Source organism: Pongo abelii, chromosome 16, assembly GCF_028885655.2.
Source record: "Pongo abelii isolate AG06213 chromosome 16, NHGRI_mPonAbe1-v2.0_pri, whole genome shotgun sequence".
Lineage (NCBI taxonomy): Eukaryota > Metazoa > Chordata > Mammalia > Primates > Hominidae > Pongo > Pongo abelii.
The window spans coordinates 68,643,432-68,661,447 of record NC_072001.2 but is presented as its reverse complement, the minus strand read 5'-3'; the positions used below and the strand labels follow the sequence as shown (position 1 = coordinate 68,661,447).

The following is an 18,016-nucleotide window of genomic DNA, read 5'->3' as shown; positions in this document are numbered from 1 at the left end:
AGTGCTGGGATTAGAGGCATGAGCCATCATACTTGGCCTGATCTGGGCTTTGAAAGATGGGCAGACTGAGGACATAACCAAAGCAGGACAATTTCAAACCAACATGCAGGAAAATAAGGGACATTAATTTTATCTGCAGCCTAAGATTCATGAAGATACAGCCAATTACAGAGTAAAGGAAGAAACAAGAGGCTTTGACAGAGTCATAGTTGAGTCAAAGGAGTAGGGTAAAGAAAAGGACAGTTCTTAAGAGAAGATCTATGGTGTTCAGATTTTGCTGCTACATATTTATTCCTAGGCTACAGATTCTGCAAAGACATCTGGTTGGTCCTCAAATAATCACATTTAATAATGTGGTCAATCAAAAGCAGCCTAAGCCAGGCACAGTGGCATATGCCTGTAATCCCAGCTACTTGGGAGGCTGAGGTAGAAGGATCACTTGAGCCCAGGATCTTAAGATCAGCCTGGACAGCATAGCAAGACCCCAACTCAAAAAAAAAACAAAAACACACACACAGCCTTATCCTAAGACTCCAAAAAATGTCAGACTTCTAGCAACATTTAGCTAATTAAAAGTTTCTTCTTCAAAACTACAAAAATCTATTACACTTCCCCACCATAAAGAACTTCTTTGTTCAGAAAACTTTATGAATTTGGGTAAAACAGTTAAAGCTTTACCTAACACCCAAAAAATCCATATATTAGAATTTTTATCTATTTTTGAAGTTTATCCCTTTAAAACACCAAAACATTAATTTAAATCTCAAAGTGGCTTTTTTATGTTGTTATTCTTTGCCTCCACTGATCCTCTCCCCTCCTCGGCTTCCCTAAAAGAATATTCCCCTAAGGTAGTCGCTATTCAAAAATTTTTCAAAATTCCTTATCAAAAGAAACCTTATTCAGAATGCCAACACATAACACTCAAAAGAGAGCTGCTCTGACTGAGGTAGACCTGTTTGTGTGATCTACTCCTCCAAAGCATCTCTGGGAACCCCCTGGGGCACCATGAAACACAGTTTGAAAACTACTGCTCCAAAACTTTCCCCTCCCTTATTTATGGCATGCTGGATAAGTACCACTAAAATTTGAAAAATTTCAACTTAGAACAAGTAAGAAGCACTTATTTCATTCTGCTTTTCAGAGGTAGTTTTACATAGACCTGCTAAGCCCTGTTGAGTATAGGCGCTACGATGGATCCCTCTGGCTCTTAGTCAAAGGCCCAGCACAATGCTTGCCACACAGCATGACTTTAACAGATAGCTGCTGAATTTAATCTAACTACATCACCCAGAAGATAATACACTTACAGAGCTTCCTGCTTAAAGTGGTTAGATGGAAACAGAAATTGATTTGTTAAAGGTTAATGAATAGCAGGACTATACAGAATACTCTCCATCTTTCAGGCTGACAACCACACTTATGTATCATACAGCCTTTGAGATTTCAGCTGGGAGAAAAACACCAGGCTGAAGGAGTGTAGCCTTGGACCCATGCAGTCATTTCCACAAGTCTCTGCAGGATTTGGTTGCCATCTGCCATGAGGCCAGTCCAGGAGTTCTTTCATTCTGCTATACTAGCCTTGGTGTACTCATGAAATGACAACCAAAACACAAAGGACACATTAAAGGTAAGGATTCTGACGCGGGTGGTGCAGACCTTAAGTACTGGACCTAAAAGCTTTTTCATAAACTCACCCACACAGCTCACTGGAATGAAATCATTAGCTTTCCTGCCACATCACAATTATCCATACTTCCAACACTAGCACAAGTTAACTGGTAACTACCATGGCAGCAGCGCAACTTACTTTCAGGAGAGCCTTCGCTTTCCAGTCGGAGTTTATTTAGGCGCTCTTCTTCCTAGAATTTAGACAAAAGTTTTCCAAGAACACAAGTTAGAATTCCCAGATGCTTGCAAAAGTCCATATGCTGGCTGAGTAATCTGACTCCCTCAAAGCCAACTCCTCCAGTTGGGGTCAGTGCATCATTGGGAAAAATATTCTAGGTCATAGGGCCAAACGCCTGACTCCTGCTTACTAAGCAGCACTAGCATCACAGGATGCCCGTCCATTGTTCACAAAAGTAACCCAATGAGCTGGCTTCCAAACTGACAAGTGACCTTGGAATCTTAAAGCTGGAAAGGACAGCCAGAAGATCTGTCGCAGTCAGAGAAATAAAACAGAAGTTTAAGGCAGGAGGTAGACTGCTATTTTATTTTTCAAGACTTCTAGAATTTTAGTATAATTTTTCCAGAAGCTGAGATCATGTTTCCAACATCAGTATGAACTCACGTTTAGCTTAACAGAGATACAGATGGATCCATACAGAAATATTTACAGTGTATGTGTATGCATGGGTTAGTATCCAAACATATATTTTCTTATTCTGTCAGTGAAGAGAATTTAAAAGCAATGGCAACCTGGTAGCAATGAGCATACCCGGCACCCAGATTTGGTTTCCAATACTGTTCCACAATAAAAACAGAGCTCCTTGAAGAAATGGCTGTTCCAGGGCTAGAGCAGGAAACATACATACAAGATAAGCCTGGAGCAGCTTATAGTGCCAGAAAGTAAGGAAGTGCTCAAAAAAAAAAAAACAAAAAAACAAAAAACAGTCCCACAATGATGGTGCTTTCTCAAAAAGATACAAAAGCCAAATGAAAGATGGGCAGGATGAGGACATAACCAAAGGCCAGTTAGTGCCAAAGCTGGAAGGATTTGAGCAACAAAATAAATAATATTAGATTATAACTCAAAGTATAAAATAAATACCCATGTACTCACATGATATAAATAAATGATTGAATAAATAAATGGGAGACAATAGACATGCATAATTATTCTCCTATGCAGAAGAATTCCAAATAAATTATGTAGATACTCCATCTAAAGGACAGGAAGCATAACTCCCTGCTCCTTAAATGTAGGCTACACATAGTGACTTCCTTCCAAGGAGTGGCAAGAGGAAAATAACCTTATAGTGGAGAAACCTGATAAGCGTCACCTCAAGCCAGCTGACCCATGGTTAATAACCACAGTGATGTGTCATATTGACAGTATGTACTTTTTTTTTTTTTTGAGAGTCTTGCTCTGTTGCCCAGGCTGGAGTGCCATGGCATGATCTCGGCTCACGGCAAGCTCCGCCTCCCGAGTTCACACCATTCTCCTGCCTCAGCCTCCTGGACAGCTGGGACTACAGGCATGCAGCACCACGCCCAGCTAATTTTTTGTATTTTTAGTAGAGACAGGGTTTCACTGTGCTAGCCAGGATGGTCTTGATCTCCTGACCTCGTGATCTGCCCACCTTGGCCTCCCAAAGTGCTGGGATTACAGGCGTGAGCCACCCCGCCCAGCCGTATGTACTCTTGATATGATAAGAATTGCACTTTACTTCAGTGGTCTTCTCCTCAATAGCTATCACCTTAGTCTAGCTGTAAGAGAAACATCAGACAGATTTCAACTGAAGGACAGTCTACAAAATACATAGCCAATACCTCTTGAAAATCACGTCACCAGGTCTTTAAATGAATTTGTAACTTTGTCGCTATTCTTTCAGACCCTGACAGGTATCCGAAGTGGCCTGAATAACGTGGGTTCCCCATGATTTGTCCTCAATGGCTAGATCCTAGGATCCTTACTAACCTTAGCTCTGAGCTCCATTTCCGCATCAGATTCATCCAGCCAACGATCAAAGTCAGGAGCCAAAAACAGTGGTCGCTTTTCCTGCTTCGTGAGTCTCTCCCACCACTGACTCACTTTCTTCTGTACTGTAATGTTCACCTGCCTCTGGGTCAGTTTGTAAACAGGCTAGGAGAGAAAGTGAAAATGTGAGAATGCCCTCTTCCGTTCCCTGAAGCAGCACCATGCCAGGGGCGCCGTACAGAGAAGCTGAAGGATATATTTATTCTCCTTCTTTCTCTGGTCCTGCAAAGTCCTGATGCAAAGGGAACATCGAGACCAGGGGTCTCCAACTCCTGGGCCACGGACCGATACTGGTCCATGGCCTGTTGGGAATCGGGCCACACAGGAGGAGCTGAGTGGTGGGCCAGGGAGTGAAACTTCATCTATATTTAGACTCGCTCCCCATCACTTGCATTACCGCCTAAGCCCTGCCTCCTGTCAGATCAATGTTGGCATAAGATTCACATAGGAGCATGAACTCTCTTGTGAATTGTGCATGCAAGGAATCTAGGTTGCTCACTCTTTATGAGACTATAATGCCTGATGATCTGTCACTGTCTCCCATCACCCCCACATGGGACTGTCTAGTTGCAGGAAAACAAGCTCAGGGCTCTCACTGATTCTACATTATGGTGAGTTGTATTCATTATATATTACAACGTAATAATAATAGAAATAAAGTGCACAATAAATGTAATGCATTTGAATCACCCTGAAACCATCCCCATCCCACCATCTGTGGAAAAAGCGCCTTCCACAAAATTGGTCCCTGGTGCCAAAAAGGTTGATCTAGACCAAGGGCTGGCATGGAGAACTGGTAAGAACATAATGTCCTTCTCTGATTCCCCCAGTGAATGACACAGGAGGATATCAGAATAAGAAAGGCAAATAGTTCCTGGTTAGGCTGGAGGGAACTAGCATGAACCTCCTGCCACAGCCACATCACGCAAGGTACTATGTCCAATCACCCTCTCAAGGGTACTGCATCCAATTACCCTCAGCTTATAAATTTTCCTCCCATGAAAATGACTGTCCTGGCTCAGCAGACCCCGGTTTTAGAAACACCTGCATCAAGATCAGAACTGTATTGGATCAGTTACAGATTTTTTCACAGGGGTCAGTTTGGGGAGTCTTCCCAACTGAACTCAAATTCTTATAGGCCATTCCAGCTCATTGTTTGTCTACATGGCCTGTCCCTTTTCTCCAAAGGAAGCTCCATGACAGGTTCTCTGCCCACTATACCACTGGTTATTATTCATGATTTCTCAAAACAACTGAGTACCTGCACAGGGAAATCAAGAAGCTCAAGCCACCAGAGCTAAGTGTAATTCCAGAAGCCAAAATACCCCCATCTATTGGATTCTTCCCTGCTTGTGAGAGAAGCTTCTTCAGGCTCTAAGGGAAGGGAAGTTTTGATGATATCTGCAGCATTCTTTCTGAAGACCAGCTGCCTTCGCCCTTTCTGATTTCTATTTTTCTCACCTGCACCTGTGGCAAAGTCACATGAAAGTAACCCCTGGTGGGGGCTTCAACCACCCTACGTAACTCTGTTCTCAACGGGTGCCATACTCCTCTGCCATCATTAAAACCAGAGAATATCAGAGCTGGAAGGAAGCCTGGAGATCATTTAGTCCAGACCTTCATTTAACACATGAGAACAGTGGAACTCGAAGAAGTGAAGAGACTTGTTCAAGATCACACCGCTAATAAATGGCATGGCCCTGATTCAACTTGGGGTCTCTGACTTTCCCATTCCTCTGCAGCTAAAACCTGGGCTCTGTTCCAAATAAAAGAACTCTATTATTCCCCTTTGGTTTTTATCTTCTTCTCTCCACAAACCCTGCTCCCCATTTCACTAAACTACTGGTATTCATTTCCTAAAACGGGAACGGGAGTGAGAAAGGAAAGAACATACCTCTGGCTTCACAAGGTCTAAGAACTCCAGGTGAAATTCATAGACATTGTCTCCTTTGGCACCATGTCCTTGAGCTATAAAGAAAGAAATGTGGGTTACTGCAAACTTGAGCAGAGCAAGGCCATCCAAAAGCCAGCTTGGTGCAGTTCTTTCCTAAGTATGCGAATATTACACTCTTTTTTTGTGAGACAGTCTTGCCCTGTCACCCAGGCTGGAGTGCAGTGGTGAGATCTCGGCTCACTGCAAGTTCCGCCTCCCAGGTTCACACCATTCTCCTGCCTCAGCCTCCCGAGTAGCTGGGACTACAGGCATCTGCCACCACACCCAGCTAATTTTTTGTATTTTTAGTAGAAACGGGGTTTCACCGTGTTAACCAGGATGGTCTCGATCTCCTGACCTTGTGATCCACCCGCCTCAGCCTCCCAAAGTGCTGGGATTACAGACATGAGCCACTGTGCCTGGCACAAATATTATACTTGATTGTAGCCAAAAGGCCAAGAAGCAACGTAGTCCACAAATCTTAATGGGTCCTGTTAAAATGTGTGGGGGCTTGTTAGCAGAGCTCCTCAACAGCTAGATAGGCCAAATCTTTAACATAAGTTTATCTCCATATATCCTCTGATGTCAGTTTCGGAGTATTTACCCAATCTTCCACTGTGACCCTGATGATTACCCCATACAAATAACAGGGCAGGAAAAAGAACAGAGAAAGCAATGCCAAAGGGGCCACACGGATATAAATTTAACTTTCACAATTACTTTGGCTCTAAATCTAGAGCAGACAAAAATTGGTGGGTGTATCATCTTGACTGCAGCGTACATGGAAATGCTGGGTTGTCTTGGACAGCTCTGAATCTAAAACCTCGCAACCAGGGAGAGAGAATGAAGGCAGAAACTGACTCCTCCTTTAGCACATCCCAAATGGAACAAGGAAAAAGAAATACAATCTTTTGCAGCTCATGAAGGACAGGTGGAACTAGGAGGGAAGTAGCTGAGTTGGCCAATGCCCCATCCCTATCCTTGACATGGCTCCTTTCCCCAATTCAAGCTGGCACCATGCCTAGATGCCAGTGACTGCTGGACCCAGCAGCTGCTGCTGAACCTCCCTTCCACTCTCCTCTCTGATTCATTTACCATTTGGTTCCCTTCTGGGACTCTCTTCCCTTATCTGACCATATGTAGACTAATAACCTGCCTAATATTCCCTACAGGTAGCAATTATTCTCTGTGACAATAAATTCCTTAAGGTAGGACAGTATATAAGGTCTAAGTGGCAAGATATGCTTTTATCACTTTAAATTTCATGTAAATGTATATAATTCCCAAAAAACCTGAGCTGAGTGGTGACTACTCTCATCTTGAAAATCAGATACAAAAGCCAGGCTGTACTTTCATGCAAGTATATTACAGTAGCTGGAATTTCACATAAAGCAGAAACTCTTTATGCTCCAATAATCCCAGGAACTGGAACAGAGAACAGAGAGAATCCTACCCCACTGGGTGACAGTGAATGCAAATCCCACCCTCTCCAGTAGTGCAGTAAATCTGCTGAGGGACTGAGGAGAAGGCAGATGGAGGCAGAATCACAGAATCAGAGACTGTCAGTTGAAAAGGCCTGAGACATCATCTAGAGTGTAGTGTTTCTCAAACTGGTCTGCTAATCTAGTATCAGAGAGCCACAAAGTCTCATCAAGAAAATTTCTTAGGAATGGTGAGAAGGGATGTAATAAATAATGATTATTTTTTTAAATGTTTAAAAAGAAAAATATTTAAAAAAAAAAAAAAAAAAAAACAGGCACAGTGGCTCACGCCTGTAATCCCAGCACTTTGAGAGACCGAGGTGGGCAGATCACTTGAGGTCAGGAGTTCAAGACCAGCCTGGACAACATAGTGAAACCCTGCCTCTACTAAAAATACAAAAATTAGCTGGGCATGGTGGCAGGTGCCTGTAATCCCAGCTACTCGGGAGACTGAGGCACGAGAATTGCTTGAACCCAGGAGGCGGAGGTTGCAGTGAGCCGAGATCGTGCCACTGCATTCCAGCCTGGGTGATAGAGCAAGACTCAATCTCAAAATAAATAAATAAATAAATTTTCTATTTTGTGTTTTCATAATAATCTTTTTTTTTTAAAAAGCAGCATATTCTGGATCATCTAGATGGCCACTTCATAATCAAGTACTGCCATGGAATCAGTAGCTGTATGTGTGTCTGTGTTCACAGCTGCAGTGGAGCCAAATATCACTTAAAGTGACCATATTTAATTCCTCTCGTTTCTCAAACTCGGATCCATGAGCCCTTGAGAGTCCTGTGGAAAGATTCTTAGGTGTCCACGGGTCCCAGAGTTTGAGAAACACAGATTAAAACACAGCATCTTCATTGTACAGGTCCAGAGAAGTCAATAACTTGTCCAAGATAGTGGCAGAATTAGAGCTAGAAGACACGTCTCCTGATTTCTAACCCAAGATTCTTTTTTTTTTGTTTTCCTTCACTGTATCTACTGCCTCTCCATGGGGGAAACAGGATTTTAAACAAATTCTTTGACTTTTCTAATCATATATTTCAAACCAATTTAGCTTACCTCATGAGGATCAGAGGAATGAACATCAGCAAAAAACAAATAAGACAAATACATTTTTTTTAAAAAAGGGAAACCGCCACCACACCTCCTTAACTATGTATAGAGATGGGAGCATTTGCTGGGATACTGACCTTTGAAATGCAGCACGTTTTCAGTGATGCTGATGGCAGGGTTCTGTGAAAAGAGACCAAGGATGCAAGAAGGCATTTTAATGAAGAGAAAAAATGAGATTAAACAAGGGGCTTCTTCCCCTCATCCCTCTCCCATAAGGACTCAACCTCCTACTCTGTGCCTCCCCCAGAAATATATTTAGTCATTTATTCACATCTCTGTAGGCTTTCTCTATGTCTGTCTGTACCTATCTAAGACTGCAGACTCCTGCAAGAAGGACCCTAACCTGCTCTAACTGTGCAAACAATCAAGTACTGAATTAGTCCATTCTGAATATGGCCAGTCATGCAAGGTGCTATGTGAGATATGATAGGAGAACACACAGATCTCCAGGACTCAATCCCTGAGCTGTAGAACAGAGGCTCCAGTGGGACAGATGAGGCACTTTCTGTGAGAAGATATCAAATAGTTATTAAGAAACATATGGTCAAGGCGAAAAGGGTGGTAAAAGGCAGTAAGTGTTAGCAGAGTTAAGAGAGAGAGAGAGAGCACAACGGGAATAGAGTGGTGGGGAAAAGCTCCACCAAAGGTGAGACCTGTACTACAACCTGAATGATAAATTAATTCCAACAGGTAGAGGAAAGGGCAGAGGATTGCAGGTGGCGAATGAAAATGAATCACGCTGTGCCTGTGTCTCTAACTTAGAGGCTCCAGACTCTCTCAACCCCCAAAGGAAACAAGAGAGGTCAAAATTCTCCAAACTGCTCATTGATTCCCAGAAGTTGCTACATACCTTCAATTTAGCATGATAATGTAAAGTGAAACTAATTAACACTTTTTCCAGTGGATGAGAAACAACCCACCTCCTACTTCCAGCTCAAGGTTAACAAGCAAGAGGCAGCTCCTTCCCAGTGTCACCGTGTTTGTTTTTCTTCTGTGGGCTTAGCTTTCTGTGTTCCTCAACTACAGCTGTCATCTGACCACAACCTCATGAGATTCCAAGCCAGAACAACCCAACGGAGCCCCTCCTGAAGTCCTAACCCACAGAAACTGTGAGAGACAATAAATGATTATTGTTGCTTTAAGCCACTACATATTGGGTGATTTGTTATATAGCAACAGATTAACAAATAATTATTGACTGCAATTATTTCTTTAAATGCTTAGTAGAACTTCCAGGTAAAGCCATTTAGACCTGCAAGTTTCCCTGTGGGAAGATTTTTGACTACTGAATCCATGTATTTAATGGTTACTGGGCTATCCAGGTTTTCTATCTCTTTTATAGAAACTGTCTTTATTTCTTGGAATTTATCCATTTTATCTGATATGAACTTGTTTAATATTTTCTTTCCTTTTTTTTGAAAAATTCACCCAGGCTGGAGTGCAATGGCTCAGTCTTGGCTCACTGCAACCTCCGCCTCCCAGGTTCAGGCGATTCTCCTGCCTCAGCCTCCTGAGTAGCTGGGATTACAGGCACCTGCCATCATGCCCAGCTAATTTTTGTATTTTTGTAGAGATGGGGTTTCACCATGTTGGCCAGGCTAGTCTTGAACTCCTGACTTCAGGTGATCTACCCGCCTCGGCCTCCCAAAGTGCTGGGATTACAGGCATGAGCCACTGTGTCCAGCCTAGATGCATATAACTTAATATTGTTATATCTTCCTGGTAAATTGAAACTTTTATCATTATGAACTGCCCTTTTTATCTCTAAATATACACTTGTGCCTAAAAGTCTATTTTGTCTGATATCAGCATAGCTACTACAGAGGATCGATCTGCATTTGCTTCTGCCAGGGACCTAGGGGTCCTACCAGTTGAGGCCACTTTAAACTAAATTCATGGCTTGAGGGTTCTCAAGTTTAGAATTTTGGTTCTCCTAAATTGTGTGAATTTGGGCTACATAACCTTTGAGAGCCAACTTACAGTTTTAACTTCTCAAGGACCTTTTCTTCTATTAATACTTAGCTAAATGTTAAGGCAACTGGAGACAAGCAGATGGAATGGGCTTATTTCTAGTTCATCCTAACCCTAAGTGTATAGTCCTCTCTGAAATACAGTTTATGGAGAAGATTTCCTATTACATGTTACACCTTTGGTGGGTCTTGGGCTTTGACCTTATTTATTTATTTTTTTTTTTTGAGACGGAATGTCGCTCTGTTGCCCAGGCTGGAGTACAGTGGCGCCATCTCAATTCACTGCAACCTCCACCTCCCGGGCTCAAGCAATTCTGCTTCAGCCTCCTGAGCAGCTGGGATTACAGGCGTGCGCCACCACACCCAGCTAAATTTTTTTTTTTTTTTTTTTTCACTAGAGATGGGATTACACCATATTGGTCAGGCTGGTCTCGAACTCCTGACATTGTGATCCGCCCACCTCGGCCTCCCAAAGTGCTGAGACTACAGCCGTGAGCCACCACACCAGGCTGGGCTTTGACCTTACTTCTACTGCCTGCGCCCTGTCGGGCTGTCAAAACCAAAGTACGAGTTCACTTAGTTGAGCAAATGTTCGCAAGGCAAAAGCTGTTTCCACGTTCAGCTTATCTGAGTTCCCAATTTCATTTCTACCTTGTTAACTTTTCGATGTTTTTAAGACATTTTTATTCAACACTTTCAGTTGTTTTTATTAGAAAGCTCAATCTACACAACCTAGCCCATCTCTTACAAGAAAAGAAACTGTGCCTTTGCTTATGAAAAGAGGAGTGAACAACCAGGCCTGGTGCCATGCACCTATAGTACCAGCTACTGGGGAGGCTGAAGTGGGAGGATCACTTGAACCCAGGGGTTCAAAGGCAGCTAGGGGAACATGACAAGTAGTCAGACCCTGTCTCTAATTCTTTTTAAAAATAAAAGGTGGGCACAGTGGCTTACGCCTGTAATCTCAGCACTTTGGGAAGCCGAGGTGGGCGGATCATGAGGTCAGGAGATCGAGACCATCCTGGCTAACACGGTGAAACCCTGTCTCTACTAAAATTACAAAAAATTAGCTGGGCATGGTGGTGGGCGCCTGTAGTCCCAGCTACTAGGGAGGCTGAGGCAGGAGAATGGCATGAACCCAGGAGGCGGAACTTGCAGTGAGCCGAGATCGCGCCACTGCATTCCAGCCTGGGCGACAGAGCGAGACTCCATCTCAAAAAAAAAACAAAATAAAAAATAAAAATAAAAAGAGAAAGAGTGGCTGGGCAAGGCAGCTCATGCCTATAATCCCAACACTTCAGGAGGCCTAAGCAGGAAGATCACTTGAGCCCAGGAGTTCAAGACCAGCCTGAACAACACAGACCCTGTCTCTACAAAAATAAAAAAATTAGCCAAGTGTGGTGGTGCATGCCTGCGGTCCCAGCTACTTGGGAGGCTAAGCTGGGAGGATAACTTGAGCCCAAGAGGTCGAAGCTGCAGTGAGCTTTTATTGCACAACTGCATTCCAGCCTGGGTGACAGACTAAGACCCTGTCTCAAAAAAACGAGTGAAGAGGGAAAAGGGAATAGGAAAACTTTCAAATCATCTTAATCATTTTTTTTTTTTTTGAGACAGAATCTCCCTCTGTCACCCAGGGCTGGAGTGCAGTGGTGCAATCTCAGCTCACTGCAGCCTCCATCTCCCAGGCTCAAGGATCCTCCGACCTTAGCCTCTCAAGTATCTGGGACTACAGGTCCACATCACCATGCCTGGCTAGTATCTTTTTAAAATTTTTTGCAGAGACAAGTCTCACTATGTTGCCCAGGCTGGTCCCGAACTCCTGGGCTCAAGTAATCCTCCACCTCAGCCTACCAAACTGCTGGGATTACAGGCATGAGCCACCATGCCCAGCCATCATTTTAAAAATAACAATAAAATCACTTACATCACAGGTCTGTTGTAAGGATTAAATTATAATAGCGCACACAGACCCTGGCAACTAGTAAGAATTCACATTCCGGTTGCTTTTCTTCCTCTGACTAGAGTGCCCATCTAAGTTTCCATGCCTGTTGAACACTACTTCTCTTTCAAAGTTCAGGTTAAATGTTAATTCCTCTTCTCTCCTCCTCACCCTAACATCAGAATCAACAGTTTCCTTCCTACTTTGTATTTATTCACCTTTACTATAATACTTAACACACTGTTCCATAATCATTTTTGATAGTTTAACTGCCCCTCTTGACCTGAGTTCTTTGGTGGCAGGGACGGTGTCTTATTCATCTCCATATACCTAATGCCTCAATAACTGTTTAGTGAACTGAAATCAGTTCATCCCATTTTCAGAATCTCTGGCAGAACTACAAAGAGTTCACAATAAACTACCTGCTATCTAACCCTTTAGACAAGAGTTTCCTTTCTCATTCAAATCATTAGTATTTATCTTCATATTTATGTGATTAGTATGTGTGCAAAAGAGTTAATATAGCAAGCCTGAGGCTGCAGTCTTTAAAAGGGCCTGCTTCCAAGATCAGCCTTCGACTGGCATCTATCTAGAAACTTGGCTTTCTTCCATCCCCTAACTAACAAGGGTGGTCCAATGTTCCTAAACTGTGCCTACAAACAATGTGATTTATGGTGAATATCAACTTTCCTTCTAGGAGTCTGAAATTTTGGTACGTTAGGCAGAGGTTACCTAAGTAACAAGCCCCCAGTAAAAATCATGGGTACTTGGCTGCGTGCGGTGGGTCATGCCTGTAATCCCAGCACTTTGGGAGGCCAAGATGGGCAGATCATGAGGTCAGGAGTTCGAGACCAGCCTGACCAATATGGTGAAACCCTGTCTCTACTAAAAATACAAAAATTAGCCAGGCATGGTGGCGTGCGCCTGTAATCCCAGCTACTCAGGAGGCTGAGGCAGAAGAATTGCTTGAACCCAGGAGGCGGAGGTTGCAGTGAGCCAAGATCGGGCCGCTGCACTCCAGCCTCAGTGACAGAGTGAGACTCTGTCACAAAAAAAAAAAAAAAAAAAAAAAAAAAAAAAAAAAATCCTGGGAACTCAATCACCAACGGGCTTCCCTGGGCAGAAATGTTATACGTAAGTCATTGCATTTTTTCGTCACTGGTGGAGTGTGCTCAAGTATACCCCCTCACAGGAGGAAGAATGATAAAGAGGCTTATACATGGATTTCTCCAGACTCCATTTGTGCTTTTTTTCCTTTGCTGATCCTGTCCTGTATTCTCCAGCTGTAACAAACCTTAGTCATGAGTACAATTATATACTAAGTCCCATGAATCCTTCTAGCAAATCACTGAGCACACTGGTGGCTGCCGGGGAACCCCAAAACTCTGTGTATTTTTAATGTGACCCTTTTCACCCCAATGTTTTATTTTGAAAACGTTTAAATCTACGAAAAAATTGAAAAACTAGGCCAGGCGTGGTGGCTCACGCCTGCAATCCCAGCACTTTGGAAGGCCAAAGCAGGCAGATCACTTGACGCCAGGAGTTTGGGACCAGCCTGAACTCCAGCCTGGGCGACAGAGCAAGACCCTGTCTCAAGTAAAAAAAAGAAAAAATCGTATAATATAATGAAAACTCATATACCTTCTACCAATTGATTCCTAAATGTCATATTTGGTTTTTTTAGGGTGGGGTTAGCCTCCATTCTACAAAATATAACGAAAGCTCCCAATATTTGCTTTTTATATGCATAGTTTTTTGCTGAATTATTTCAAAATGAGCTGCAGACATCATACTTAACCTCCAAATATTTCCTCTCCTAAGAAATTATATTATCTTGTATAATTACCAAAGCTTTCTAATACCTAAGAACAATAATTCCATATTATCTAATAAAAAATCTACATGAACAATTGTCTCAAAGATGTTCAATTGTTTTTGTTATTTATTGTAATGCACGGAACCACTCCAAAACTTGACTTAAAACAACTATTTTATTATCCTACATGATTCTACAGGTTGACTGGGGCTCAGCTATATAGTTCTAATCCATGTAATGTTGGCTGGGGCTATAGTATATTGGGCTGAAACATTCAAGATGGGTCGCTCACTTAGCTCATAATTGTTGTTGGTTGTCATTTGGGAGTTCAGCTAAGACCAGAATAACTACAGTTGGCCACTCCATGTGGCTTGGGTCTCCCGCAGCAGGACTGCTCAGTTCCGAGAGGGAAGGTCTCAAGAGCAAGTGCTCTAAGAGAGAAGAAGTGGAAGCTGGCAGTCCTCTTACGAAGAGTAAGCCTGGTACTGGTCACAGCATCATTCTCCAGCATTCTATTCACTAAGCTGCCAGAGGGCCTGCCCAGATTCAGGGAAAGAAGAAATAAACTGCGAATTTTGATGGCACTCTTGATGTAGTTATCCTGAAGCCACTACATTTACACTTTTAAAAAAAGAATCCAGGATCGGCCGCGCAGTGGCTCACGCCTGTAATCCCAGCACTTTGGGAGGCCGAGGCGGGCAGATCACGAGGTCAGGAGATAGAGGCCATCCTGGCTAACACGGTGAAATCCTGTCTCTACTAAAAATACATTAAAAAATTAGCCGGGCGTGGTGGCAGGCGCCTGTAGTCCCAGCTACTCAGGAGGCTGAGGCAGGAGAATGGCGTGAACCCGGGAGGCGGAGCTTGCAATTAGCCGAGACACTCCAGCCTGGGTGACAGAGCGAGACTCCGTCTCAAACAAACAAACAAAAAAAAATCCAGGATCCAACCCAGGTTCATGCATTCCTGATTGTCATGCCTATTTTTATCTAATACAGACTTACACTTTTATTTATTAGCCCATGCCAATTTTCTTGTAAAATGTATCATATTCTGGATTTGTCTGGCCATTCCTTCGTATTAACCATTTTTTAACAAAAATATTTCATAGGTGATATGGTTACTTATGGCATCCTTATGTTAGAGGGTGACAATAAATTTGATCATTAAATTGAGAAGGTGACTGCCAGAACTTTCCACCGTAGTGTTTCCTTTTGTAATCAGCAAGTTACCTAATAATGTAATCTGCCATTCCCTCACAATACTCTTTCATCCAATGGTACGGTCAACCATTGTTAATCCTTACCTGATGCAATTTTACACTGGAGGTCATAAAATTATAATTTTCTTTCTTTTTTTTTTGAGACAGAATTTCCCTTGTTGCCCAGGCTGGAGTGCAATGGTGCCATCTCGGCTCACCGCAACCTCTGCCTCCCAGGTTCAAGCAATTCTCCTGCCTCAGCCTCCCAAGCAGCTGGGATTACAGACATGTGCAACCAAGCCCGGCTAATTTTGTATTTTCAGTAGAGACAGGGTTTCTCCATGTTAGTCAGGTTGGTCTCAAACTCCCGACCTCTGGTGATCTGCTGGCCTCGGACTCCCAAAGTGCTGGGATTACAGGCATGAGCCACTGCACCCGGCAACATTATAATTTTCTAATTCAATCATTCCTTTTTCATTTTCTAGTTGGCATTCTTCTGTAAAAAGGAGTTTTCCCTTTTTCTCTTCTCTCCCTCTCTTTTTTTATTGAAATTGTTATTGAGATAATTATAGATTCACATGAAGCTCTAAGAAATAAATATACACACCTACTGTGTACCCACAAAAATAAAAATTTTTTAAAAAGAAATAGTACTGAGAGATCCCTTGTACACCTTGCCTAGTTTCCCCCATTGGTAGCATTTTACAAAACTATAGTATAAAATCAAAATCAGGATACTGCCATTGACACAACCCACCTTTGTTATTCAGATTTCCCAGTTTTACTTGCATTCGCTTGCAGATATGTGCATGTGCGTCTGTGTGTTAAGTTCTACCCAATTTGATCACATGTATAGGTTCATCTACCAACTGTCACAGTAAAGATACTGAACAGCTCTAGATCCCTCAAGGTGCCTTTGCAAACACCACCAGCCTGTACCCTCTCTGGTCTATATTTCTTTTTTACTATCACTATGGGCTCACGGATTTTCTTTTTGTTTTTTTCTTTTTTGAGATAGAGTCCCACTCTGTCACCCAGGCTGGAGTGCAGTGGCATAATCTCGGCTCACTGCAAGCTCCGCCTCCCGGGTTCACGCCATTCTCCTGCCTCGGCCTCCCGAGTAGCTGGGACTACAGGCGCCCACCACCAGGCCCAGGTAATTTTTTGTATTTTTAGTAGAGATGAGGTTTCACCATGTTAGCCAGGATGGTCTCGATCTCCTGACCTTGTGATCTGCTCACCTCGGCCTCCCAAAGTGCTGAGATTACAGGCGTGATCCACCACGCCCCGCTGACTCACAGATTTTCTTTTGTGATCCACTCAGCCAAATTCCATTACCATTATTACTCTTGTTGATGTTCAAATTGTCACAAACTTGGCCAGTAGAAATCCCTTCAAACCAACTCCTGTATGATTCTGACATGACCGTGTACCTTTTGAGGATACTGTTCTTTCTCTGGCACAGATTTGGAATAATTAGCCATTTTTTCAAGGAGGCATAGTTTCTTTGGTTGGAAATGGTAATGTAGAAGCCATGATCTAAGTACACTGAGGTACAGTCAATGTTCATCTTTCAGCGGGCTAGCTAGGAATTTAAAAAATGATGTCATAGTGAAGTTTCCAATTCAAGCTCTTACAAGGCTTCTCCCTACCTTGCTATTTAAGATTTATATCTTTTACAGTGAAAATCTTCCTAATAACATTAGTACATTTATATATTTGTTTTATCCCAAAAAAGTTTCAGAATTAGAATATCAATATTTTTTACCAACAATAAACCTACTACTAATTACTTACAGAAGTTTCCTGTGGAAAATAAGAAAAAAGACAGAAAATTTGTATTCAATTTAAAAAAAAAGAAAAGGGAAAAATAACCCTTGTAAGTGTAACATTTAATTGCAGTTCTTTTTGTCCTTAGAATATATTCCACTAAAAGGGGGGAAGGTTGATTTTTAAAAAGGACATGATCTACTAAAGAACCAGAGTACTGTGTTCAAATATTATTTGTATTGATGAATTTATCTGTAAGATTTTGTCATCGATTTGATATACAGTTAGGTCCTTTTCGTTCTGTTTATTTAATTTGCTTTTTTCTTTTCTTTCTTTCTTTTTTTTTTTTTTTTTTTTAGAGAGACAGAGTCTCGCGTTGTCGCCAGGCTGGAGTGCAGTGGCACGATCTCGGTTTACTGCAACCTCTGCCTCCCGGGTTCAAGTGATTCTCCTGCCTCAGCCTCCTGAGTAGCTGGGATTACAGGCGCACACCACCGCACCCAGCTAATTTCTGTATTTTTAGTAGAGACAGGGTTTCCCCATGTTGGCCAGGATGGTCTGGATCTCTTGACCTCGTGATCTGCCCGCCTCAGCCTCCCAAAGTGCTGAGATTACAAGCATGAGCCACCAAGCTCGGCCTGTTTTTTTAAAGACAATTTTATCTTTGAATATGTAAAACATTCCCATTGTTCAAAATTCAAACTTTATAAAATGATTTCCTCAGAAATCTTGCTCCCAAACCCATCCTCCTCTACCACATTCCTATTTCCCACGTACCGGTAACCATTTCATTCATTTCTGGTTTATCTATTCTCTGTACGTACGTGTTTTGCAAAAATTCACAAATATATTTAGATATTCTTATTTTCATCCAGGCGCAGTGACTTATGCCTGTAATCCCAGCACTTTGGGAGACCAAGGCGGGTAGATCGCTTGAGCTCAGGAGTTCGAAACCAGCCTGGGCAACATGGTGAAACCCTGTCTCTACAAAAAATACAAAAATTAGCCTGGCGTGGTGGCATGTGCCTGTAGTCCTAGCTACTTGAGAGACTGAGGTAGGAGTTCACTTGGGCCTGAGAGGTGGAGACTGCAG

The 18,016-nt window shown here is 42.6% G+C and overlaps 1 protein-coding gene across 1 annotated transcript in view; it reads right to left on the bottom strand.

Annotated features, from left to right (window-relative positions):
- The window catches only part of HACD3 (3-hydroxyacyl-CoA dehydratase 3), a 47,690-nt gene that overhangs the window by 17,815 nt on the left and 11,859 nt on the right, over positions 1-18,016 (bottom strand). The window contains 4 exon segments of the mRNA NM_001134094.1: positions 1,808-1,859; positions 3,641-3,805; positions 5,595-5,668; positions 8,305-8,347. Coding sequence (NP_001127566.1) covers positions 1,808-1,859; positions 3,641-3,805; positions 5,595-5,668; positions 8,305-8,347 — 334 coding nt within the window.